We start from the raw sequence: 23,254 nt of genomic DNA, 5'->3' as shown, positions 1-23,254 counted from the left end.
GTATAGTCTGTGAATTCTTGCACATGTTCAGTAGGAGCTGGTAACTCGAAGTATAAATATAAAAGACTCTGCACATTTTTTTTAATGGAAGTAAATTGGAAAGTTGTTTAAAATTACATACTGTATCTGAATCGTGAATTTAATTTGGCCTGAGTGTTCCTTTAAGTTTTCAATTTAATTGGTCAATTCCTGAATTAGATTAGTTTTTGAAAATTTAGTTAGTGTATGATCATTACACTTGTGCTTTTTAGAGGGTTGGTGATTTCTCCCCCCCCCCCCCCCCCCACTCGTCTTGATTAGGGATGATTTAATTTGCTGGCTGAGGGGCCTAGTTATCAAGCCGTCAACCTCAAATACGCTGGAATTCCGCAGCGTATTTGTGGCGAGGCTGATTCGCCTTAGTTATCAAAGGCTCGAGACCGGCAAAAGTAGAATTTTGTGACGTAAGCATCGATCCGCCGGACTCAGTCCGACACAGATCGATTCTTGCGTCACTCCAGATTGTGTGGCACATTCTCACTACTTTTGCTAGCTATCAAAAAACTAGCAGGTACGCTCGGCACTTTTACGGCCCAGCGTACCTGGTTTTCAATCCGCCACCCCTGGAGGCGGCGGATCCCATAGGAATCAATGGGAGTCTGACCATAGCGAAAGTACAAGTTCGCTGCTGACAGACATCCCATTGATTTCTATGGGAGCTGTCTACACCTAACACCCTAACATGTACCCCGAGTCTAAACACCACTAATCTGACCCCCCCTACACCGCCGCAACTAAATAAAGTTATTACCCCCTAAACCGCCGCTCCCGGAGCCCACCGCAAGCTACTCTATACATATTAACCCCTAAACCGCCGCTCCCGGAGCCCACCGCAACTATAATAAATGTATTAACCCCTAAACCGCCACTCCCTGAACCCGCCGCAACCTATATTAAATGTATTAACCCCTATCCTGCCCCCCTACACCGTCGCCACCTATAATAAATTTATTAACCCCTAATCTGCCCCCCTACACCGTCGCCACCTATAATAAATTTATTAACCCCTATCCTGCCCCCCACTACGCCGCCACTGTCATAAAATTATTAACCCCTAAACCTAAGTCTAACCCTAACTCCCCCCTAACTTAAATATTAATTAAATAAATCTAAATAAATGAACTCTTATTAAGTAAATGAATCCTATTTAAAACTAAATACTTACCTTTAAAATAAACCCTAATATAGCTACAATATAAATAATAATTATATTCTAGCTATCTTAGGATTTATTTTACAGGTACCTTTCAATTTATTTTAACCATGTACAATAACTATTAAATAGTTATTAACTATTTAATAGCTTACCTAGCTAAAATAAAGAGAAATGTACCTGTGAAATAAATCCTAACCTAAGTTACAATTAAACCTAATACTACACTATCATTAAATTAATTAAATAAATTAACTACAAATAACTACAATTAAATACAATTACATAAACTAACTAAAGTACAAAAAATAAAAAAAGCTAAGTTACAAAAAATAAAAAAATAAGTTACAAACATGTTAAAAATATTACAACAATTTTAAGCTACTTACACCTAATCTAAGCCCCCTAATAAAATAACAAACCCCCCCAAAATAAAAAAATGCCCTACCCTATTCTAAATTAAATAAATTTCAAAGCTCTTTTACCTTACCAGCCCTTAAAAGGGCCATTTGTGGGGGCATGCCCCAAAGAAAACAGCTCTTTTGCCTGTAAAAGAAAAATACAACCCACCACCCACATACCCCTAATCTAACCCAAACCCCCCTTACAAAAACCTAACACTAATCCCCTGAAGATCATCCTACCTTGAGTCGTCTTCACTCAGCCGAGCCACCGATGGAACTGAAGAGGACATCCGGAGCGGAAGAAGTTAATCCTCCAAGCGGCGCAGAAGAAATCTTCCATCCGATGAAGTCATCTTCCACGCCGGGTCTTGAATCTTCCTTCCGCCGACGCGGAACCACCTTCACCGACGGACTACGACGAATGACGGCTCCTTTAAGGGACGTCATCCAAGATGGCGTCCCCTCAATTCCGATTGGCTGATAGGATTCTATCAGCCAATCGGAATTAAGGTAGGAAAAATCTGATTGACTGATGGAATCAGCCAATCAGATTGAGCTCGCATTCTATTGGCTGTTCCGATCAGCCAATAGAATGCGAGCTCAATCTGATTGGCTGATTGGATCAGCCAGTCGGATTGAACTTGAATCTGATTGGCTGATTCCATCAGCCAACCAGATTTTCCTACCTTAATTCCGATTGGCTGATAGAATCCTATCAGCCAATCGGAATTGAGGGGACGCCATCTTGGATGACGTCCTTTAAAGGAGCCGTCATTCGTCGTAGTCCGTCGGTGAAGGTGGTTCCGCGTCGGCGGAAGGAAGATTCAAGACCCGGCTTGGAAGATGACTTCGCCTGGATAGAAGACCTCTTCAGCGCCTCTTTGAAGATGACATCGGCCGGATCGAAGACTTCTTCAGCGCCGCCTGGATGATGACTTCATCGGATGGAAGATTTCTTCAGCGCCGCTTGGAGGATTAACTTCTTCCGCTCCGGATGTCCTCTTCAGTTCCATCGGTGGCTCGGCTGAGTGAAGACGACTCAAGGTAGGATGATCTTCAGGGGATTAGTGTTAGGTTTTTGTAAGGGGGGTTTGGGTTAGATTAGGGGTATGTGGGTGGTGGGTTTTAATGTTGGGGGGGGGGGTTGTATTTTTCTTTTACAGGCAAAAGAGCTGTTTTCTTTGGGGCATGCCCCCACAAATGGCCCTTTTAAGGGCTGGTAAGGTAAAAGAGCTTTGAAATTTATTTAATTTAGAATAGGGTAGGGCATTTTTTTATTTTGGGGGGGTTTGTTATTTTATTAGGGGGCTTAGATTAGGTGTAAGTAGCTTAAAATTGTAATATTTTTAAAATGTTTGTAACTTATTTTTTGTAACTTATCTTTTTTTATTTTTTGTACTTTAGTTAGTTTATGTAATTGTATTTAATTGTAGTTATTTGTAGGTAGTTTATTTAATTAATTTAATGATAGTGTAGTATTAGGTTTAATTGTAACTTAAGTTAGGATTTATTTTACAGGTAATTTTGTATTTCTTTTTGCTATGTAGTTATTAAATAGTTAATAACTATTTAATAACTATTCTAACTAGCTAAAATAAATACAAAGTTACCTGTAAAATAAATATAAATCCTAAGATAGCTATAATATAATTATTAATTATATTGTAGCTATCTTAGGGTTTATTTTACAGGTAAGTATTTATTTTTAAATAGGAATAATTTATTATAGTGTAGTGTTAGGTGTAATTGTAACTTAGGTTAGGATTTATTTCACAGGTACATTTCTCTTTATTTTAGCTAGGTAAGCTATTAAATAGTTAATAACTATTTAATAGTTATTGTACATGGTTAAAATAAATTGAAAGGTACCTGTAAAATAAATCCTAAGATAGCTAGAATATAATTATTATTTATATTGTAGCTATATTAGGGTTTATTTTAAAGGTAAGTATTTAGTTTTAAATAGGATTCATTTACTTAATAAGAGTTCATTTATTTAGATTTATTTAATATTTAAGTTAGGGGGGCGTTAGGGTTAGACTTAGGTTTAGGGGTTAATAATTTTATGACAGTGGCGGCGGTTAAACTATTTAGTTGTGGAGAGGTGCGGGATCAGCAGGATAGGCGTTAATAATTTTATTATAGAGGGCTACGGTATAGGGGGGGCAGGATAGGGGTTACTAGGTATACTGTAGGTGGCAGCGGTGTCCGGGAGCGGCGGTTTAGGGGTTAATACATTTATAAGAGTTGCGGCAGGGTCTAGGAGCGGCGGTTTAGGGGTTAGTAACTTTATTGAGTTGCGGGAGGCTCCGGGGGCGCCGGTATAGGGATAGAACAGTGTAGTTTAGTGTGAGTGCTTAGTGACAGGCTAGCAATAAAGCTGGGAAAAAGCCGAAGGGCAGCGAGATCGGATGAGTGATAACTGTCACAGTCCGCTGCTCATCGCCCCGTGGCTTTTTGACAGCTTTATTTGATAACTTAGGTGTATTTTTTCAGGTCCGCGGCGGCGAAGGTAGGCGAGCTTAGGCGGGCGTATTGGGCCGGCGAAGCCAGAAAAGTAGACGGCTTGATAACTACCCCCCTGAATGTTTACATTTCCTCAATTTAGAATAAACTGTTATAAACTGGTTATCCAGCCTCTGATTGTAGCTGATGGAAGGTTGAACTTTTCCAGAAATAACTGCTACCCCACCCACAACCAAGTCTTAGTAATTACATCCTTTTACCAAACTAAAGTGTGATTTTTTTTTTTTTTTTTTTTTTTTTGTATATATAAACCTTTCTCTCTAACACTTGCTGTATCTCTGCCAGAAAAGATTTATTTTAAACCCTTATTTTGAATGTAGTTCTTATATTCAGCGCTTCGTTGAGGATACATCGTGTGTGTGTGTATAATAGTATTTTATACTTAATGTGCCATTTGATGACTAGTCCTTGGGTGTGTTTTAAGAGTTCAGGTTACTGCAGAACTTCTGTTTTTGTGAGGGACTTTCCTGCAGTCAATAGTGATTGCTTTTACCAGTGCTGTCTTAACACAAATCTGTTTATACATCCCCCCCCCCTTTTACTATGTGACTATTCTAACAGATTTTCCCTTCCTTTCTTTGCAGGTTACATTAGTGCTGAAAATTAAAAGGTGACACCATGGGGGACGACAGTGAGTGGATGAAACTTCCCATTGACCAGAAATGTGAACACAAGGTACTTTGAAATATTGTTTGCTAAATGGATTGGGTAATCTGTTTGTTTCTTTTTATTGACACGATGAGTACACGGATCATCTTAATTACTAATGGTATTTTCACCAACTGGTCAGCAGGAGGAGGCAAAGAGCACCACAGCAAAGCTGTTAAATAGCTCCTCCCCTCCCACTCCAGTCCTCTTTGCCTACGTTAGTGATAGGAAGTGGTAAAGTGAGGTGTTAGTATAGATTCTTCAATCAAGAGTTTGTTTTTAAAGTAGTGCAAGATTGTGCTACTTTGTTCTAGGGTGTAGCCGTAGTCCATATCAGTCTCTGCAGTAGAGCATTGGTGGCTTTAGAGCAATGGGAATTTGTGAGACATAATTCTCACTGCGCCTCCCATGTTTTCTTGCTGCCCTACATCCTTCAGTCTGAGGTAAACATTTACTCAGCATTGTTATTCTCCTCAGGTCGATGTGAGGGAGAGGACCTCTCAAACCTGAGAGCTGCCTGGCTGACGCTAAGTTAAAGGGACAGTCAACACCAGAATTTTTGTTGTTTAAAAAGATAGATAATCCCTTTATTACCCATTCCCCAGTTTTGCATAACCAACACTGTTATATTAATACACTTTTTACTGCTGTGACTATCTTGTATCTAAGCATCTTCTGACCGCCCCTAATCACATGACTTTTAGTTATTATCTATTGACTTGCAGTTTAGCCAATTAGTGCAGTGTCTGCCACAACTCACGGGCGTGATCACAATGCTATCTATATGGTTTACCTGAACTACTCTCCCCTGCTGTGAAAAGCAAATACAAAAGCATGTGATTAGAGGCGGCCTTCAAGGGCTTAGAAATTATCATATGAGCCTTTCTAGGTTTGCTCTCAACTAGAATACCAAGAGAACAAAGCAAAATTGTTGATAAAAGTAAATTGGAAAGTTGTTTAAAATAACATGCCCTATTTGAAAAATAAATTTTTTTTTGGGCCTTGACTGTCCCTTTAAGTGCTACTTTAATTTTCTGGGGCACATTAAAGCAGTAAGGAGACTCAGAAAAAAAGTAAGCACACGCTGAACATAAGGGACACTGAAGGGGAAGGTGGCTCTTTATGTTAGGGACGTTACTATCTCTCCTGGGGTGGAGATTATTGTGGCAGCGTTACTTGGCAGGCACTGGGGCTGGAGTAAAGGCTAGTGTTTGGCTCTGGTGGTTCACTTTGTTGTTAATTTTTTTTTTTTTTTTTTTTTTACTATGTCGAGCGGGATAACTTTGGCATAGGTAAACGCCCACGATGGACGGTCCTTCCTATTTGTGCTCCACTTTAGTTGCGCTGCAGTTCTGAGGGAGCGACATTGCAAAGGATTTGTCAGGTCTGTTCTGGAAACGCATAGTAAAGCAAGAGCATGCGTTTCTAGTATAGGAACGATATTTCCTTTTTTAGCAGCGCTAAACGGATCGTCTAGAGCTGATAAAAAGCAGAATTTGGCTGATCTTCAGTCAGGTAGGGGCACCTCAGCGTAGTTGCAGTGGTGTAATTTTTTTATTTAATCGTTGCTGTCTAAACTGAACGGTTTGCAGTAAAAAGGAACCTTTTTAAATTTAAAGAGACAGTAACGGTTTTTCTATTTAATATTTGCAGATAAATTTAGAATTTTCTATTTTCTATTTGCTTTTTTGCCAATTGTGAATAAACATGGACCAAGGGGACTTTCAAGATGTCACTTGGTCATTATGTTTTGATGCTAATGTGGAACCACCAATCCCTTTCTGTCCCTCATGTATTGAATTATAGGGAAAATATTTTTTTCAGAGCCAATCTCCTCTAAGGCGGATGTTGTCTAAGAGTCTAATGAGGGTCAATATATGCCGCAGCCTTCTCCCCAAGCGTCCCAAAGTTTACCGCCTTCACAAGCAGTGCCCTGCGTTTCCGCTATAGTCCCTTCTGGGGTTACTTTAAAAGACATAGCTTCTCTCATGTCTTCTACTATTTCTGATGCTTTGTCTGCCTTTCCAATGTTGCAGGGCAAACCTAAGAGGAAAGTCAGACATTCAGTAAGTGAGGTTTCTGACGCAATTGTTGCAATTTCGGAGGTATCCTCCCAACGACCTGATGAGGAGGGTACTGCCGTGGCATCTGAAGGACTCAGAGGTGGTTTCTTTTAGGTTTAAACTAGAACACCTTTGTCTGTTACTCAGGGAGGTTTTAGTTACCTTGGACAACAGTGACTCCACAGTTGTGGTTGTCCCTAAGAGGCCTAGTAAACTGGACAGATATTTTGAGGTTCCTTCTTAGACGTATTTACAGTTCAACGAGCTTCTGAAATCATTGCTAAGGAGTGGGAGAGTCGGATATTCCTTTTTCTCCCTCTCCTATTTTTAAGATGTTGTTTCCCATAGCCGACTCTATCAAAGAAGCTTGGCAAACAGTACCTAAGGTGGGAGGGGCCGTTTCTACTTTAGCTAAGAGAACTACTATTCCCATAGAGCAGCGGTTCCCAACCTTTTTTTCTCTCCCGTACCCCTTGATTAGGCTTTTCATTCATGAGTACCCCCTCTCTTCGTTACCCACACCCATCCCTCAAAATAAAGGAAGCGCTTTTTTTATAGGGGAGGTAAGCTATATCTGAATGGCATACGACTGTACGTGTATCAACAGGATTAAAGCTCAGATCTCATTCTCAGAAGGACCCCTGCTGTGTGGCTGGCGCCCCCGCCTGGTTGCCCCTAAACACGGGGGGGGAGTCAAAGCGTAATGATCAGAAAAATAAATATTTTAATTTGTGAGATTAGATTGATATAAACCACCCAGCCACTATGGACGTTTTTAGTTGGAAGTGAAGCAATCTGACTCAAGCAAGCACTAGCATTAGTACTTACCAGCACTGACTATAACTTATTTGGGGATGCAGACCCACCTCACCTGTGTGACTCGCAACCTCCACAGCTCTACCACATGTGTCTACGCAGCTATGCTGCTTCTAACACTGCACTCGCAGTCAACATTTTGTGCACGGGGGTGGGTGAAGCAGGAGGCTAAGCTGTCTGGTGACAGGGTGATCATTAATATGTGGACCGGAGTCATCCACACCCGGTCCACATATTTCAGGTGCAGGGGCTCCCATCTGCCTATATGCCAGGCCAGGACTTCACTTGTCACTTTCCGGCTGAACGCTCCTTCCTTCCACAGTTCCACGATGGTTATTAGTTGATGACCCATTGAGAGTGCTCCCCCCGGATCTTCCGCCATTACCAACAATATTTTTGAGTACCCCCAACTGGTCTGCCAAGTACCCCCAGGGGTACACGTACCACAGGTTGGGAACCGCTGCCATAGAGGTTAGTTGTGCCTTTAAAGATCCTATGGATAAAAATTTAGAGGGTTTACTCAAGAAGATATATGTACACCAGGGTCTGCAGTGGCAACCAGCTGTGTGCATTGCCACCGTCACTAGTGCGGCGGCGTATTGGTTTGATGCTCGCTCTGAGGCCCTCAGGACAGAATCTTCTTTGGATGAGATCCAAGATAGTATAAAGGCTCTTAAATTTGCTAATGCCTTTATTACGGACGCTTCCCTTCAAGTTATCAAACTGGGAGCAAAGATTTTGTGTTTCTCTATCCTAGCTCGCAGAGCCTTATGGTTTAAAACCTTGGTCTGCGGATGTGTCTAAGTCTAAGCTTCTAGCTATCCCTTACAAGGGAAAGACCTTGTTTGGTCCTGGCTTGACTGAAATTATCTCTGATATCATGGGAGGTAAAGGTAATCTTCTTCTTTCTCAAGATAAGAGAAACAAACTAAAGGGATGACAAAGTAATTTTCGTTCCTTTCGAAATTTCAAAGGAAATTCTTCCTCTACTGCCTCCAAGCAGGAACAGTCCAAACCTGCATGGAGACCCAATCAGTCTTGGAATAAGGAAAAACAATCCAAGAAGCCTGCCATTTGAATCAAAGACAGCATGGTCATGCCCCCGATCTGGGACCGGATCTTGTAGGGGGCAGACTTTCCTTCGCTCAGGCTTGGGTTTGAGATGTTCAGGATTCCTCGGCAATAGAAATTTTGTCCCAGGGATACAAATTGTAGTTCAAAAGTTTTCCTCCCAGAGGCAGGTTTCTGCAGACCAGACAAAAAGAGGCGTTCTTATGCTGTGTAAAAGACCTCTCCGATCTGGGAGGGATTGTTCCAGTCCCAATACAGGAACAGGGTCAGGGTTTTTATTCCAATCTGTTCGTGGTTCCCAAAAAAGAGGGAACCTTCAGACCAATTTTAGATCTCAAGAGTCTAAAATTTCTCAGAGTACCGTCCTTCAAGATGGAAACTATTCGTTCCATTCTCCCTTTTGATCCAAGAGGGTCAATTTTATGACAACAGTGGATTTAAAGGATGCGTACCTGCATGTTCCTATTCACAGGGACCATCACAAGTTTCTAAGGTTTGCCTTTCTGGACAGACACTTCCAGTTCGTGGCTCTTCCTTTCAGTCTTGCCACAGCTCCCAGAATTTTTACAAAGGTTCTGAGATCTCTGTTGGCGGTGCTTCGATCACTGGGCATTGCAGTGGCATCCTACCTGGACGACATCCTAGTACAGGCGCCATCCTTTCAACTAGCAAGATCCCACACGGACTTGGTGTTGTCCTTCCTACGCTCTCACAGGTGGAAGGTAAATTTAGTCCCAAATACAAGGGTAACTTTCTTAGGAACCATAAGACTCGCTGTCTATGAAGATTTTTCTGACAGAAGCCAGGAAATCAGATTATCGATACTTGCCGAGTCCTTCAGTCCACTCCTCGGCCGTCAGTGGCTCAGTGCATGGAGTTAATAGGGCTGATGGTGGCGGCAATGGTCATCATCCCGTTTGCTCGGTTCCATCTCAGACCCCTGCAGTTAAGCATGCTCAGGGAATGGAACGTAGATTATGCGGACTTGTCTCCTTGTATACTACTGGGGCAGGAGGACTCAAGGGACTCTCTCTCTAATGGTGGTTGTCTCTGGAACATCTCTTCTAGGGAACCTGCTTTCGCAGACCATCTTGGGTGATTGTGACAACTGACGCCAGCCTTCTAGGGTGGGGAGCAGTCTGGGGCTCTCTAAAAGCTCAGGGAGTTTGGACTTGGTCAGAGTCTGTTCTTCCCATAAACATTCTGGAACTGAGCGATTTCCCCCCCCCCCCCCATGCTCGCTTGGCCCCAGTTACCCACGGTCCGGTTTATCTGGTTCCTGTCAGACAACATAACTTCTGTGGCTTACATCAATCATCATGGAGGAACGAGGAGTTCCTTAGCGATGACCGAAGTAACCAAAATAATCCAGTGGGTGGAAACCCACTCTTGCTGTCTGTCGGCGATCCACATCCCAGGGGATCCGGGGGAGTGGGAACTCTATCCGGCAGTGTTCTCCAGCTTGATTCTCAAGTGGGGTCAGCCGCAATTGGATCTCATGGCATCCCGACAGAATGCCAAGCTCTCGAGATACGGGTTGTGACCCTCAAGGCGGAACTGATAGATGCTCCGGCGGTCCCTTGGACCTTCAGTCTAGCATACTTATTTCCTCCTTTTGCTCTTCTTCCTCGGGTAATTGCCCAAGTCAAACAGGAGAGGGCCTCGGTTATCCTCATAGCACCGGCTTGGCCTCGCAGGATTTGGTAAGCAGATCTGGTGGACATGTCATCTCTACCACCTTGGAGGCTTCCTTTGAGAAAGGACCTAATTCAAGGGCCCTTCACCCAAATCTAGTTTCTCTGAAGCTGACTGCTTGGAAATTGAACGCTTAATATTATCCAAGCGGTGCTTTTCTGACTCGGTCATTGAGACCATGATTAAGGCTCGTAAGCCTGTAACTAGGAAGATTTACCATAAGATATGGTGTAAATATCTTTTCTAGTGTGAATCCAAGGGCTACTCTTGGAGTAGAGTTAGGATTCCTAGAATTTTATCTTTCCTCCAAGAGGGTTTGGAGAAGGGATTATCGACAAGTTCCCTAAACGGTCAAATCTCGGCACTATCTATTTTGTTACACAAACGTCTGGTGGATGTCCCAGATGTACAATCCTTTTGTCAGGCCTTGGTCAGGATCAGGCCTGTGTTCAAACCAGTTACTCCTCCATGGAGTCTTAATTAAGTTCTCAAAGTTCTTCAAGGGGCTCCATTTGAGCCCATGCATTCTTTAGATATTAAGTTATCTTGGAAAGTTCTATTTCTTGTTGCTATTGCCTCTGCTCTGAGAGTGTCAGATCTCTCGGCGTTTGTCTCCTTATCTGATTTTTCATTCAGATAAGGTAGTTTTATGTACCAATTTAGGATTGCCTCTTAAAGTTGTTTCTGATCTGAACATTAATCAGGAAATTGTTGTTCCTTCTGAGAAGGATTAGGACACAAAGAAGGAACGTCTTCTGCACAATTTGGATGTAGTCCGGGCCTTAAAGTTTTACCTACAGACGACTTTCGTCAGTCGTCTTCCTTGTTTGTGATTTTTTTTTCAGGAAAACATAAGGGACAGAAAGCTACGGCGACTTCTTTCTCTTTGGCTGAAGAATATCATACGTTTTGCATATGAGACTGCTGGACAGCAGCCTCCTAAGAGTTACAGCTCATTCCACAAGGGCTGTTGCTTCCTCATGGCATTCAAAAATGAAGCTTCTGTGGAACCGATTTGCAAGGTTCTTCACACTTTTGTAGAATTTAGAAAAAAAAATAAAAAATTTTTTGACACATTTGCCTCAGCTGAGGCCACTTTTGGGAGAAAGGTTCTTCAAGCAGTGGTGCCTTCTGTTTATGTTCCCTCTCTTGTCCCTCCCGTATAATTTGTGAACTCTAGCTTGGGTATTGAATCCCATTAGTAATTAAGATGATCCGTGGACTCATCGTGTCAATAAAAAGAAAAGAAAATTTATGCTTACCTGATAAATTTATTTATTTTTTGACACGATGAGTCCACGGCCCGCACTGTTTTTGTAAGACAGGGTGTTGGTTATTTTAAACTTCAGACACCCCTGCACCTTGATTTTTCCTTTCTTTCCCTAACTTTGGTAGAATGTCTGGAGTGGGAGAGAGGGGAGGAGCTATTAATATCACATTAGTAATTAAGATCCGTGGACTCATCGTGTCAAAAAAGAAATACATTTATCAGGTAAGCATAAGGTTGTGTTTTTTTTTTTTTTTTTCTCCTCGCTAAAGTGTTTTTTGTTTTGTTAACTATTCAAAATGCTAGTTGTGTATGGTTAGCCTATCCTGTAACTAGTAATGACTGGCTGTACACTTGCTTCATGCATTGAATACTTGACATAGGGCAGGACTTCAGGGGTAGAATTTTGGTTTCTGATGGTTTTACAAATAGACATGATTGTGCTGTAAAGTACTATCTATCTCTCTCTATCATCTCTATCTCCATCTCTATCATCTCTATCTCCATCTCTATCTCTATTACCTCTATCATCAATCTCTCTATCATCATCAATCTCTCTATCATCATCAATCTCTCTATCATCATCAATCTCTCTATCATCATCAATCTCTCTATCATCATCAATCTCTCTATCATCATCAATCTCTCTATCATCATCAATCTCTCTATCATCATCAATCTCTCTATCATCATCAATCTCTCTATCATCATCAATCTCTCTATCATCATCAATCTCTCTATCATCATCAATCTCTCTATCATCATCAATCTCTCTATCATCATCAATCTCTCTATCATCATCAATCTCTCTATCATCATCAATCTCTCTATCATCATCAATCTCTCTATCATCATCAATCTCTCTATCATCATCAATCTCTCTATCATCATCAATCTCTCTATCATCATCAATCTCTCTATCATCATCAATCTCTCTATCATCATCAATCTCTCTATCATCATCAATCTCTCTATCATCATCAATCTCTCTATCATCATCAATCTCTCTATCATCATCAATCTCTCTATCATCATCAATCTCTCTATCATCATCAATCTCTCTATCATCATCAATCTCTCTATCATCATCAATCTCTCTATCATCATCAATCTCTCTATCATCATCAATCTCTCTATCATCATCAATCTCTCTATCATCATCAATCTCTCTATCATCATCAATCTCTCTATCATCATCAATCTCTCTATCATCATCAATCTCTCTATCATCATCAATCTCTCTATCATCATCAATCTCTCTATCATCATCAATCTCTCTATCATCATCAATCTCTCTATCATCATCAATCTCTCTATCATCATCAATCTCTCTATCATCATCAATCTCTCTATCATCATCAATCTCTCTATCATCATCAATCTCTCTATCATCATCAATCTCTCTATCATCATCAATCTCTCTATCATCATCAATCTCTCTATCATCATCAATCTCTCTATCATCATCAATCTCTCTATCATCATCAATCTCTCTATCATCATCAATCTCTCTATCATCATCAATCTCTCTATCATCATCAATCTCTCTATCATCATCAATCTCTCTATCATCATCAATCTCTCTATCATCATCAATCTCTCTATCATCATCAATCTCTCTATCATCATCAATCTCTCTATCATCATCAATCTCTCTATCATCATCAATCTCTCTATCATCATCAATCTCTCTATCATCATCAATCTCTCTATCATCATCAATCTCTCTATCATCATCAATCTCTCTATCATCATCAATCTCTCTATCATCATCAATCTCTCTATCATCATCAATCTCTCTATCATCATCAATCTCTCTATCATCATCAATCTCTCTATCATCATCAATCTCTCTATCATCATCAATCTCTCTATCATCATCAATCTCTCTATCATCATCAATCTCTCTATCATCATCAATCTCTCTATCATCATCAATCTCTCTATCATCATCAATCTCTCTATCATCATCAATCTCTCTATCATCATCAATCTCTCTATCATCATCAATCTCTCTATCATCATCAATCTCTCTATCATCATCAATCTCTCTATCATCATCAATCTCTCTATCATCATCAATCTCTCTATCATCATCAATCTCTCTATCATCATCAATCTCTCTATCATCATCAATCTCTCTATCATCATCAATCTCTCTATCATCATCAATCTCTCTATCATCATCAATCTCTCTATCATCATCAATCTCTCTATCATCATCAATCTCTCTATCATCATCAATCTCTCTATCATCATCAATCTCTCTATCATCATCAATCTCTCTATCATCATCAATCTCTCTATCATCATCAATCTCTCTATCATCATCAATCTCTCTATCATCATCAATCTCTCTATCATCATCAATCTCTCTATCATCATCAATCTCTCTATCATCATCAATCTCTCTATCATCATCAATCTCTCTATCATCATCAATCTCTCTATCATCATCAATCTCTCTATCATCATCAATCTCTCTATCATCATCAATCTCTCTATCATCATCAATCTCTCTATCATCATCAATCTCTCTATCATCATCAATCTCTCTATCATCATCAATCTCTCTATCATCATCAATCTCTCTATCATCATCAATCTCTCTATCATCATCAATCTCTCTATCATCATCAATCTCTCTATCATCATCAATCTCTCTATCATCATCAATCTCTCTATCATCATCAATCTCTCTATCATCATCAATCTCTCTATCATCATCAATCTCTCTATCATCATCAATCTCTCTATCATCATCAATCTCTCTATCATCATCAATCTCTCTATCATCATCAATCTCTCTATCATCATCAATCTCTCTATCATCATCAATCTCTCTATCATCATCAATCTCTCTATCATCATCAATCTCTCTATCATCATCAATCTCTCTATCATCATCAATCTCTCTATCATCATCAATCTCTCTATCATCATCAATCTCTCTATCATCATCAATCTCTCTATCATCATCAATCTCTCTATCATCATCAATCTCTCTATCATCATCAATCTCTCTATCATCATCAATCTCTCTATCATCATCAATCTCTCTATCATCATCAATCTCTCTATCATCATCAATCTCTCTATCATCATCAATCTCTCTATCATCATCAATCTCTCTATCATCATCAATCTCTCTATCATCATCAATCTCTCTATCATCATCAATCTCTCTATCATCATCAATCTCTCTATCATCATCAATCTCTCTATCATCATCAATCTCTCTATCATCATCAATCTCTCTATCATCATCAATCTCTCTATCATCATCAATCTCTCTATCATCATCAATCTCTCTATCATCATCAATCTCTCTATCATCATCAATCTCTCTATCATCATCAATCTCTCTATCATCATCAATCTCTCTATCATCATCAATCTCTCTATCATCATCAATCTCTCTATCATCATCAATCTCTATCCCGGGGTTAGGTTCCAGAAGGAATGGTTGTAAATTGAAACCCAGTTTATAATGTAAGTCAATGAGAAGTGAGGGAGATACGTTCCAGGCCCCTCTCAAAATTGTCATAACACCTAATACATTATTTTAAAGCTTTGAAATGAAGACTTTAAATGCTAAACAGCATTATAAACCTAATAAAATAATCACACAACACAGACTTCACTTGCATTTTTCAGCAAACAGTTCTTTTTATGCATTCCAATCTGGACTGATTTATAGACAGGTAGATCTTGTTCCTTTGAAATCTGCTCAATAGCTCAGGTCTGGTTAAACTGATTAATTTCAGCTTGCTTGGCTTTGCTGCAACACAAGCGGACAGCTCAACCTACTGGCTATTTTAATAAATGCACTGCTTCTCAATACTTTTCAATAGCAGTCACATGACTGGAAAAAAGGTTGTTATTCTGAAACTGTGTAAATTGAACCGTTGTAAAACGAGGGCCACCTGTGTGTGTATATATATATATATATGTATGTATGTGTATATATGTATATATGTATATGTATATATATATATATGTATATATATATATATATATATATATATATATATATATATATATATATATATATATATATTTTCTAGTGAAGAAAAAAAATACTTGCCTGCTTACTTGACATAGGGAACTATTGGGCACAACACACGCAGATCATATACTTCCACACACTTTTTTTTAATTTTTTTTTTATGCGTTCCATCCATGCTTCTGAATTATTTGCTCTCACCATTGCTTAAAGTGACATAATACTCATATGCTAAATCACTTGAAACTGATGCAGTATAACTGTAAAAAGCGGACAGGAAAATATCACCTGAGCATCTCTATGTAAAAAAGGAAGATATTTTACCTCACAATTTCCTCAGCTCAGCAGAGTTAGTTCTGTGTAAAAAGTTATACTTAGCTGCTCCCAGCTGCAGGTAAAAAAAAAAAAAAAAATGAAGAAATGAACAGCAGCCAATCAGCATCAGCAGTGCTGAGGTCATGAACTCTTACTGTGATCTCATGAGATTTGACTTAACTCTCATGAGATTTTATAGTAAGTATCCTTTACCTGATTGGTGAAATAATATGAGAGTTCACGAGGCTCATCCTTTCAGCTGTCCCAGGACAGACACACTAAAATGCTGCTTAGAAATCCTTTACAATGGGATGTGGATACGGAGGAACTTTTGAGGTAAAATATCTTTCTTTTTTACATAGAGATGTTCAGGAGATATTTTCTAGTCGGCTTTTTACAGCTATACTGCATCACTTTCAAGTGTTTAAACATTTGGGTATTATGGCCCTTTAAGGTTACAAACTTGTTTACAAAAATGTATTTAGAAAGCTAAAACTAAGGATCATGATTTATAAACTGTTTTGCAGTAAAATATTTTCTATTAAGTTCTATTAGTTTATCGTAATTTTGTCTATAAAATCGGTAAAGGATGGTTAATCTCTTTACAATAAATTTATTTCATAAGGTGGTGAGAGTCCACAAGCCTTGACATATAGGAAATTTCCTCTCCACCAGGAGGCAGACAAAAATTACCCAAACACAATAGCTTTTATCCCTCACACTTCACCTCAGTCTTAATGTTTGCCTTCACAGGAGATTTGTGTAGAGGGGTGTAGTGTGCCATAGGCAGAGTAATTCTCCTGTGGGAGTTTTTCACTATCCTGCCACAGGTGTTGCTGGGACTGGTCCTTCAGCCTCCTGTCAGGGTGCCTCCTATACAAGGTCCTGAGTTACTTTAACTAGGATTGGCTCATCTACTGGATGCAGGATACATGGGGTTGGGTAAGCACAAAAGTGAGTGTTGGAGCGGTAAGTTCATGCTTCTCACTAACAAGCCCTCTCACTTCTTAGTAGGTTAATTGTATAGCAAGGCCAGGGGACATTCCTTATTTAATGCACACACACGTATGGAACAGGATTATGTGCTAAATGGAATTTCTGTGTGGGCTGTCCGGAGTTCAATTGGTAGAGACGTAGCGCAGGACGCATTCCTGATTTTTAATTATTTTTTTTCTGCTGTCTGGTTAGTGCTGAAAGCTTTAGTTAGGAGACCTTGTAGTGCTACTTTTTTTTTTTTTTTTTTGAGAGCTTACAGAGAGGCTTAGTTTTCTCTTGAGTGTATCCAGTCCACGGATCATCCATTACTTGTGGGATATTCTCCTCCTTCCCAACAGGAAGTTGCAAGAGGATCACCCACAGCAGAGCTGCTATATAGCTCCTCCCCTCACTGCCATATCCAGTCATTCTCTTGCAACTCTCAACTAAGATGGAGGTCGTAAGAGGACTGTGGTGTTTTATACTTAGTTTATTTCTTCAATCAAAAGTTTGTTATTTTTAAATGGTACCGGAGTGTACTGTTTATCTCAGGCAGTATTTAGAAGAAGAAGCTGCCTGCGTTTTCTATGATCTTAGCAGAAGTAACTAAGATCCTTTGCTGTTCTCACATATTCTGAGGAGTGAGGTAACTTCAGAGGGGGAATAGCGTGCAGGTTTTCCTGTAATAAGGTATGTGCAGTTAAAATATTTTTCTAGGGATGGAATTTGCTAGAAAATGCTGCTGATACCAAAGTAATGTAAGTAAAGCCTTAAATGCAGTGATAGCGACTGGTATCAGGCTTATTAATAGAGATACATACTCTTATAAAAGTGTATTTCTTCTGTTATGTGTGATCAGTCCACGGGTCATCATTACTTCTGGGATATTATCTGCTCCCCTACAGGAAGTGCAAGAGGATTCACCCAGCAGAGTTGCTATATAGCTCCTCCCCTCTACGTCACCTCCAGTCATTCTCTTGCACCCAAAGACTAGATAGGAGGTGTGAGAGGACTATGGTGATTATACTTAGTTTTTATAACTTCAATCAAAAGTTTGTTATTTTACAATAGCACCGGAGCGTGTTATTACTTCTCTGGCAGAGTTTGAAGAAGAATCTACCAGAGTTTTTCTTATGATTTTAACCGGAGTAGTTAAGATCATATTGCTGTTTCTCGGCCATCTGAGGGAGGTAAAAGCTTCAGATCAGGGGACAGCGGGCAGTTGAATCTGCATTGAGGTATGTAGCAGTTTTTATTTTCTGAATGGAATTGATGAGAAAATCCTGCTATACCGTTATAATGACATGTATGTATACTCTACACTTCAGTATTCTGGGGATGGTATTTCACCGGAATTACTCTGTAAAAGTACATTAAACCTTTTAATAGGTATTTAATTCATGTTAAACGTTTTTGCTGGAATGTAGAATCGTTTGCATTTCTGAGGTACTGAGTGAATAAATATTTGGGCATTATTTTTCCACTTGGCAGTTTGCTTGTTTTGCTTATGACAGTTTCGTTTCTCTCTCACTGCTGTGTGTGAGGGGCCGTTTTTGGCGCTCTTTGCTACGCATCAAAAAATTTCCAGTCAGTTACACTTGTATTTTCTGCATGATCCGGTTCATCTCTAACAGAACTCAGGGGTCTTCAAACTTCTTTGAAGGGAGGTAGATTCTCTCAGCAGAGCTGTGAGATTTATGTAGTGACTGTGTTTTAAAACGTTGCTCTGTGATTTTTATGTTTAAAATTTAATTAGTGTTGCTTTACTAATGGGAACAAACCTTTGCTAACAAGTTGTGTTGTTTTTAAAGAGTGATGCTATAACTGTTTTTCAGTTCATTATTTCAACTGTCATTTAATCGTTTAGTGCTTCTTTGAGGCACAGTACGTTTTTGTTAAATAAGATTGTAACCAAGTTGCATGTTTATTGCTAGTGTGTTAAACATGTCTGATTCAGAGGAAGATACCTGTGTCATTTGTTCCAATGCCAAGGTGGAGCCCAATAGAAATTTATGTACTAACTGTATTGATGCTACTTTAAATAAAAGCCAATCTGTACAAATTGAACAAATTTCACCAAACAGCGAGGGGAGAGTTATGCCGTCTAACTCGCCTCACGTGTCAGTACCTGCGTCTCCCGCCCGGGAGGTGCGTGATATTATGGCGCCTAGTACATCTGGGCAGCCATTACAGATAACATTACAAGATATGGCTACTGTTATGACTGAAGTTTTGGCTAAGTTACCAGAACTAAGAGGCAAGCGTGATCACTCTGGGGTGAGAACAGAGTGCGCTGATAATTCTAGGGCCATGTCTGATACTGCGTCACAGCTTGCAGAGCATGAGGACGGAGAGCTTCATTCTGTAGGTGACGGTTCTGATCCAAGCAGATTGGATTCAGATATTTCAAATTTTAAATTTAAATTGGAAAACCTCCGTGTATTACTAGGGGAGGTCTTAGCGGCTCTTAACGATTGTAACACTGTTGCAATACCAGAGAAAATGTGTAGGTTGGATAAATACTTTGCGGTACCGGCGAGTACTGACGTTTTTCCTATACCTAAGAGATTAACTGAAATTGTTACTAAGGAGTGGGATAGACCCGGTGTGCCGTTCTCACCCCCTCCAATATTTAGAAAGATGTTTCCAATAGACGCCACCACACGGGACTTATGGCAAACGGTCCCTAAGGTGGAGGGAGCAGTTTCTACTTTAGCTAAGCGCACCACTATCCCGGTGGAGGATAGCTGTGCTTTTTCAGATCCTATGGATAAAAAATTAGAGGGTTACCTTAAGAAAATGTTTGTTCAACAAGGTTTTATATTGCAACCCCTTGCATGCATCGCGCCGATTACGGCTGCGGCAGCATTTTGGATTGAGTCTCTGGAAGAGAACCTTAGTTCCGCTACGCTGGACGACATTACGGACAGGCTTAGAGTCCTTAAACTAGCTAATTCTTTCATTTCGGAGGCCGTAGTACATTTAACCAAACTTACGGCTAAGAATTCAGGATTCGCCATTCAGGCACGTAGGGCGCTGTGGCTAAAATCCTGGTCGGCTGATGTAACTTCTAAGTCCAAATTACTTAATATACCTTTCAAGGGGCAAACTTTATTTGGGCCCGGTTTGAAAGAAATTATCGCTGACATTACAGGAGGTAAGGGCCACGCTCTACCTCAAGACAAAGCCAAAGCTAAGGCTAGACAGTCTAATTTTCGTCCCTTTCGGAATTTCAAAGCAGGTGCAGCATCAACTTCCACTGCACCAAAACAGGAAGGAGCTGTTGCTCGTTACAGACAAGGCTGGAAACCTAACCAGTCCTGGAATAAGGGCAAGCAGGCCAGAAAACCTGCTGCTGCCCCTAAGACAGCATGAACCGAGGGCCCCCGATCCGGGACCGGATCTAGTGGGGGGCAGACTCTCTCTCTTCGCCCAGGCTTGGGCAAGAGATGTCCAGGATCCCTGGGCGCTAGAGATCATATCTCAGGGATATCTTCTAGACTTCAAATTATCTCCCCCACGAGGGAGATTTCATCTGTCAAGGTTGTCAACAAACCAAATAAAGAAAGACGCGTTTCTACGCTGTGTACAAGATCTATTATTAATGGGAGTGATCCATCCGGTTCCGCGGTCGGAACAAGGACAAGGGTTTTACTCAAACCTGTTTGTGGTTCCCAAAAAAGAGGGAACTTTCAGGCCAATCTTGGATTTAAAGATCCTAAACAAATTCCTAAGAGTTCCATCGTTCAAAATGGAAACTATTCGGACAATCTTACCCATGATCCAAAAGGGTCAGTACATGACCACAGTGGATTTAAAGGATGCTTACCTTCACATACCGATTCACAAAGATCATTACCGATATCTAAGGTTTGCCTTCTTAGACAGGCATTACCAGTTTGTAGCCCTTCCATTCGGATTGGCCACGGCTCCAAGAATTTTCACAAAGGTTCTGGGTGCCCTTCTAGCGGTTCTGAGACCGCGAGGAATTTCGGTAGCTCCGTACCTAGACGACATTCTGATACAAGCTTCAAGCTTTCAAACTGCCAAGTCTCATACAGAGTTAGTTCTGGCATTTCTAAGGTCGCATGGATGGAAAGTGAACGAAAAGAAGAGTTCTCTCTTGCCTCTCACAAGGGTTCCATTCTTGGGGACTCTTATAGATTCTGTAGAAATGAAGATTTATCTGACAGAAGACAGATTAACAAAGCTTCTAAATGCATGCCGTGTCCTTCATTCCATTCAACTCCCGTCAGTAGCTCAATGCATGGAGGTGATCGGCTTAATGGTAGCAGCAATGGACATAGTACCCTTTGCACGCCTACATCTCAGACCGCTGCAATTGTGCATGCTGAGTCAGTGGAATGGGGATTACTCAGATTTGTCCCCCACTCTGAATCTGGATCAAGAGACCAGAAACTCTCTTCTATGGTGGCTTTCTCGGCCACATCTGTCCAGGGGGATGCCTTTCAGCAGGCCGGACTGGACAATTGTAACAACAGACGCCAGCCTTCTAGGTTGGGGCGCTGTCTGGAATTCTCTGAAGGCTCAGGGACAATGGAGTCAGGAGGAAAGTCTCCTGCCAATAAACATTCTGGAATTGAGAGCAGTTCTCAATGCCCTTCTAGCTTGGCCCCAGTTAAAGACTCGGGGGTTCATCAGGTTTCAGTCGGACAACATCACGACTGTAGCTTACATCAACCATCAGGGAGGGACAAGAAGCTCCCTAGCAATGATAGAAGTATCAAAGATAATTCGCTGGGCAGAGTCTCACTCTTGCCATCTGTCAGCAATCCACATCCCGGGAGTGGAGAACTGGGAGGCGGATTTCTTGAGTCGCCAGACTCTTCATCCGGGGGAGTGGGAACTTCATCCGGAGGTCTTTGCCCAAATACTTCGACGTTGGGGCAAACCAGAGATAGATCTCATGGCGTCTCGCCAGAACGCCAAACTTCCTCGCTACGGATCCAGATCCAGGGATCCGGGAGCGGTCCTGATAGATGCTTTGACAGCACCTTGGAACTTCAGGATGGCTTATGTGTTTCCACCCTTCCCGCTGCTTCCTCGATTGATTGCCAAAATCAAACAGGAGAGAGCATCAGTGATTCTAATAGCGCCTGCATGGCCGCGCAGGACTTGGTATGCAGATCTAGTGGACATGTCATCCTGTCCGCCGTGGTCTCTACCTCTAAGACAGGACCTTCTGATTCAGGGTCCATTCAAACATCAAAGTCTAACTTCTCTGAAGCTGACTGCTTGGAAATTGAACGCTTGATTTTATCTAAACGTGGGTTTTCTGAGTCGGTTATTGATACCCTGATACAGGCTAGGAAGCCTGTTACCAGAAAGATTTACCATAAAATATGGCGTAAATACCTATACTGGTGTGAATCCAAAGATTACTCCTGGAGTAAGGTTAGGATTCCTAGGATATTGTCTTTTCTGCAAGAAGGTTTAGAAAAGGGTTTATCGGCTAGCTCATTAAAGGGACAGATCTCAGCTCTGTCCATCTTGTTACACAGGCGTCTGTCAGAAAATTCAGACATCCAGGCCTTTTGTCAGGCTTTAGCTAGGATCAAGCCTGTGTTTAAAACTGTTGCTCCGCCATGGAGTTTAAACTTAGTTCTTAACGTTTTACAGGGTGTTCCGTTTGAACCCCTTCATTCCATTGATATGAGATTGTTATCTTGGAAAGTTCTATTTTTAATGGCTATTTCCTCGGCTCGAAGAGTCTCTGAGTTATCAGCCCTACATTGTGATTCTCCTTATCTGATCTTTCACTCAGACAAGGTAGTTCTGCGTACTAAACCTGGGTTCTTACCTAAGGTAGTCACTAACAGGAACATCAATCAAGAGATTGTTGTTCCATCTTTGTGTCCAAATCCTTCTTCAAAGAAGGAACGTCTTCTACACAATCTGGATGTAGTTCGTGCCCTCAAGTTCTACTTGCAGGCAACTAAAGATTTTCGCCAAACTTCTTCCCTGTTTGTCGTTTATTCTGGACAGAGGAGAGGTCAAAAAGCTTCTGCTACCTCTCTCTCTTTTTGGCTTCGTAGCATAATACGTTTAGCCTATGAGACTGCTGGACAGCAGCCTCCTGAAAGAATTACAGCTCATTCCACTAGAGCTGTGGCTTCCACTTGGGCCTTTAAGAATGAGGCCTCTGTTGAACAGATTTGCAAGGCTGCAACTTGGTCTTCGCTTCATACTTTTTCCAAATTTTACAAATTTGACACTTTTGCTTCTTCGGAGGCTATTTTTGGGAGAAAGGTTCTT

At 40.8% G+C, this 23,254-nt stretch overlaps 1 protein-coding gene across 1 annotated transcript in view; it reads left to right on the top strand.

The window, feature by feature from the left end:
* LOC128636274 (cytoskeleton-associated protein 5-A) overlaps positions 1-23,254 on the top strand; it is an 825,907-nt gene that overhangs the window by 43,344 nt on the left and 759,309 nt on the right. The window contains exon 2 of the mRNA XM_053689308.1: positions 4,707-4,797. Within this exon, the coding sequence (XP_053545283.1) occupies positions 4,741-4,797 (57 nt within the window). The 5' untranslated portion in view covers positions 4,707-4,740. The remainder of the gene's footprint in view (positions 1-4,706; positions 4,798-23,254) is intronic.

This window comes from Bombina bombina, chromosome 7 (genome assembly GCF_027579735.1).
Source record: "Bombina bombina isolate aBomBom1 chromosome 7, aBomBom1.pri, whole genome shotgun sequence".
NCBI classification, from domain to species: Eukaryota; Metazoa; Chordata; class Amphibia; order Anura; family Bombinatoridae; genus Bombina; species Bombina bombina.
The sequence above is the reverse complement of the archived record's forward strand: the minus strand, read 5'-3'. Positions and strand labels throughout refer to the sequence as shown.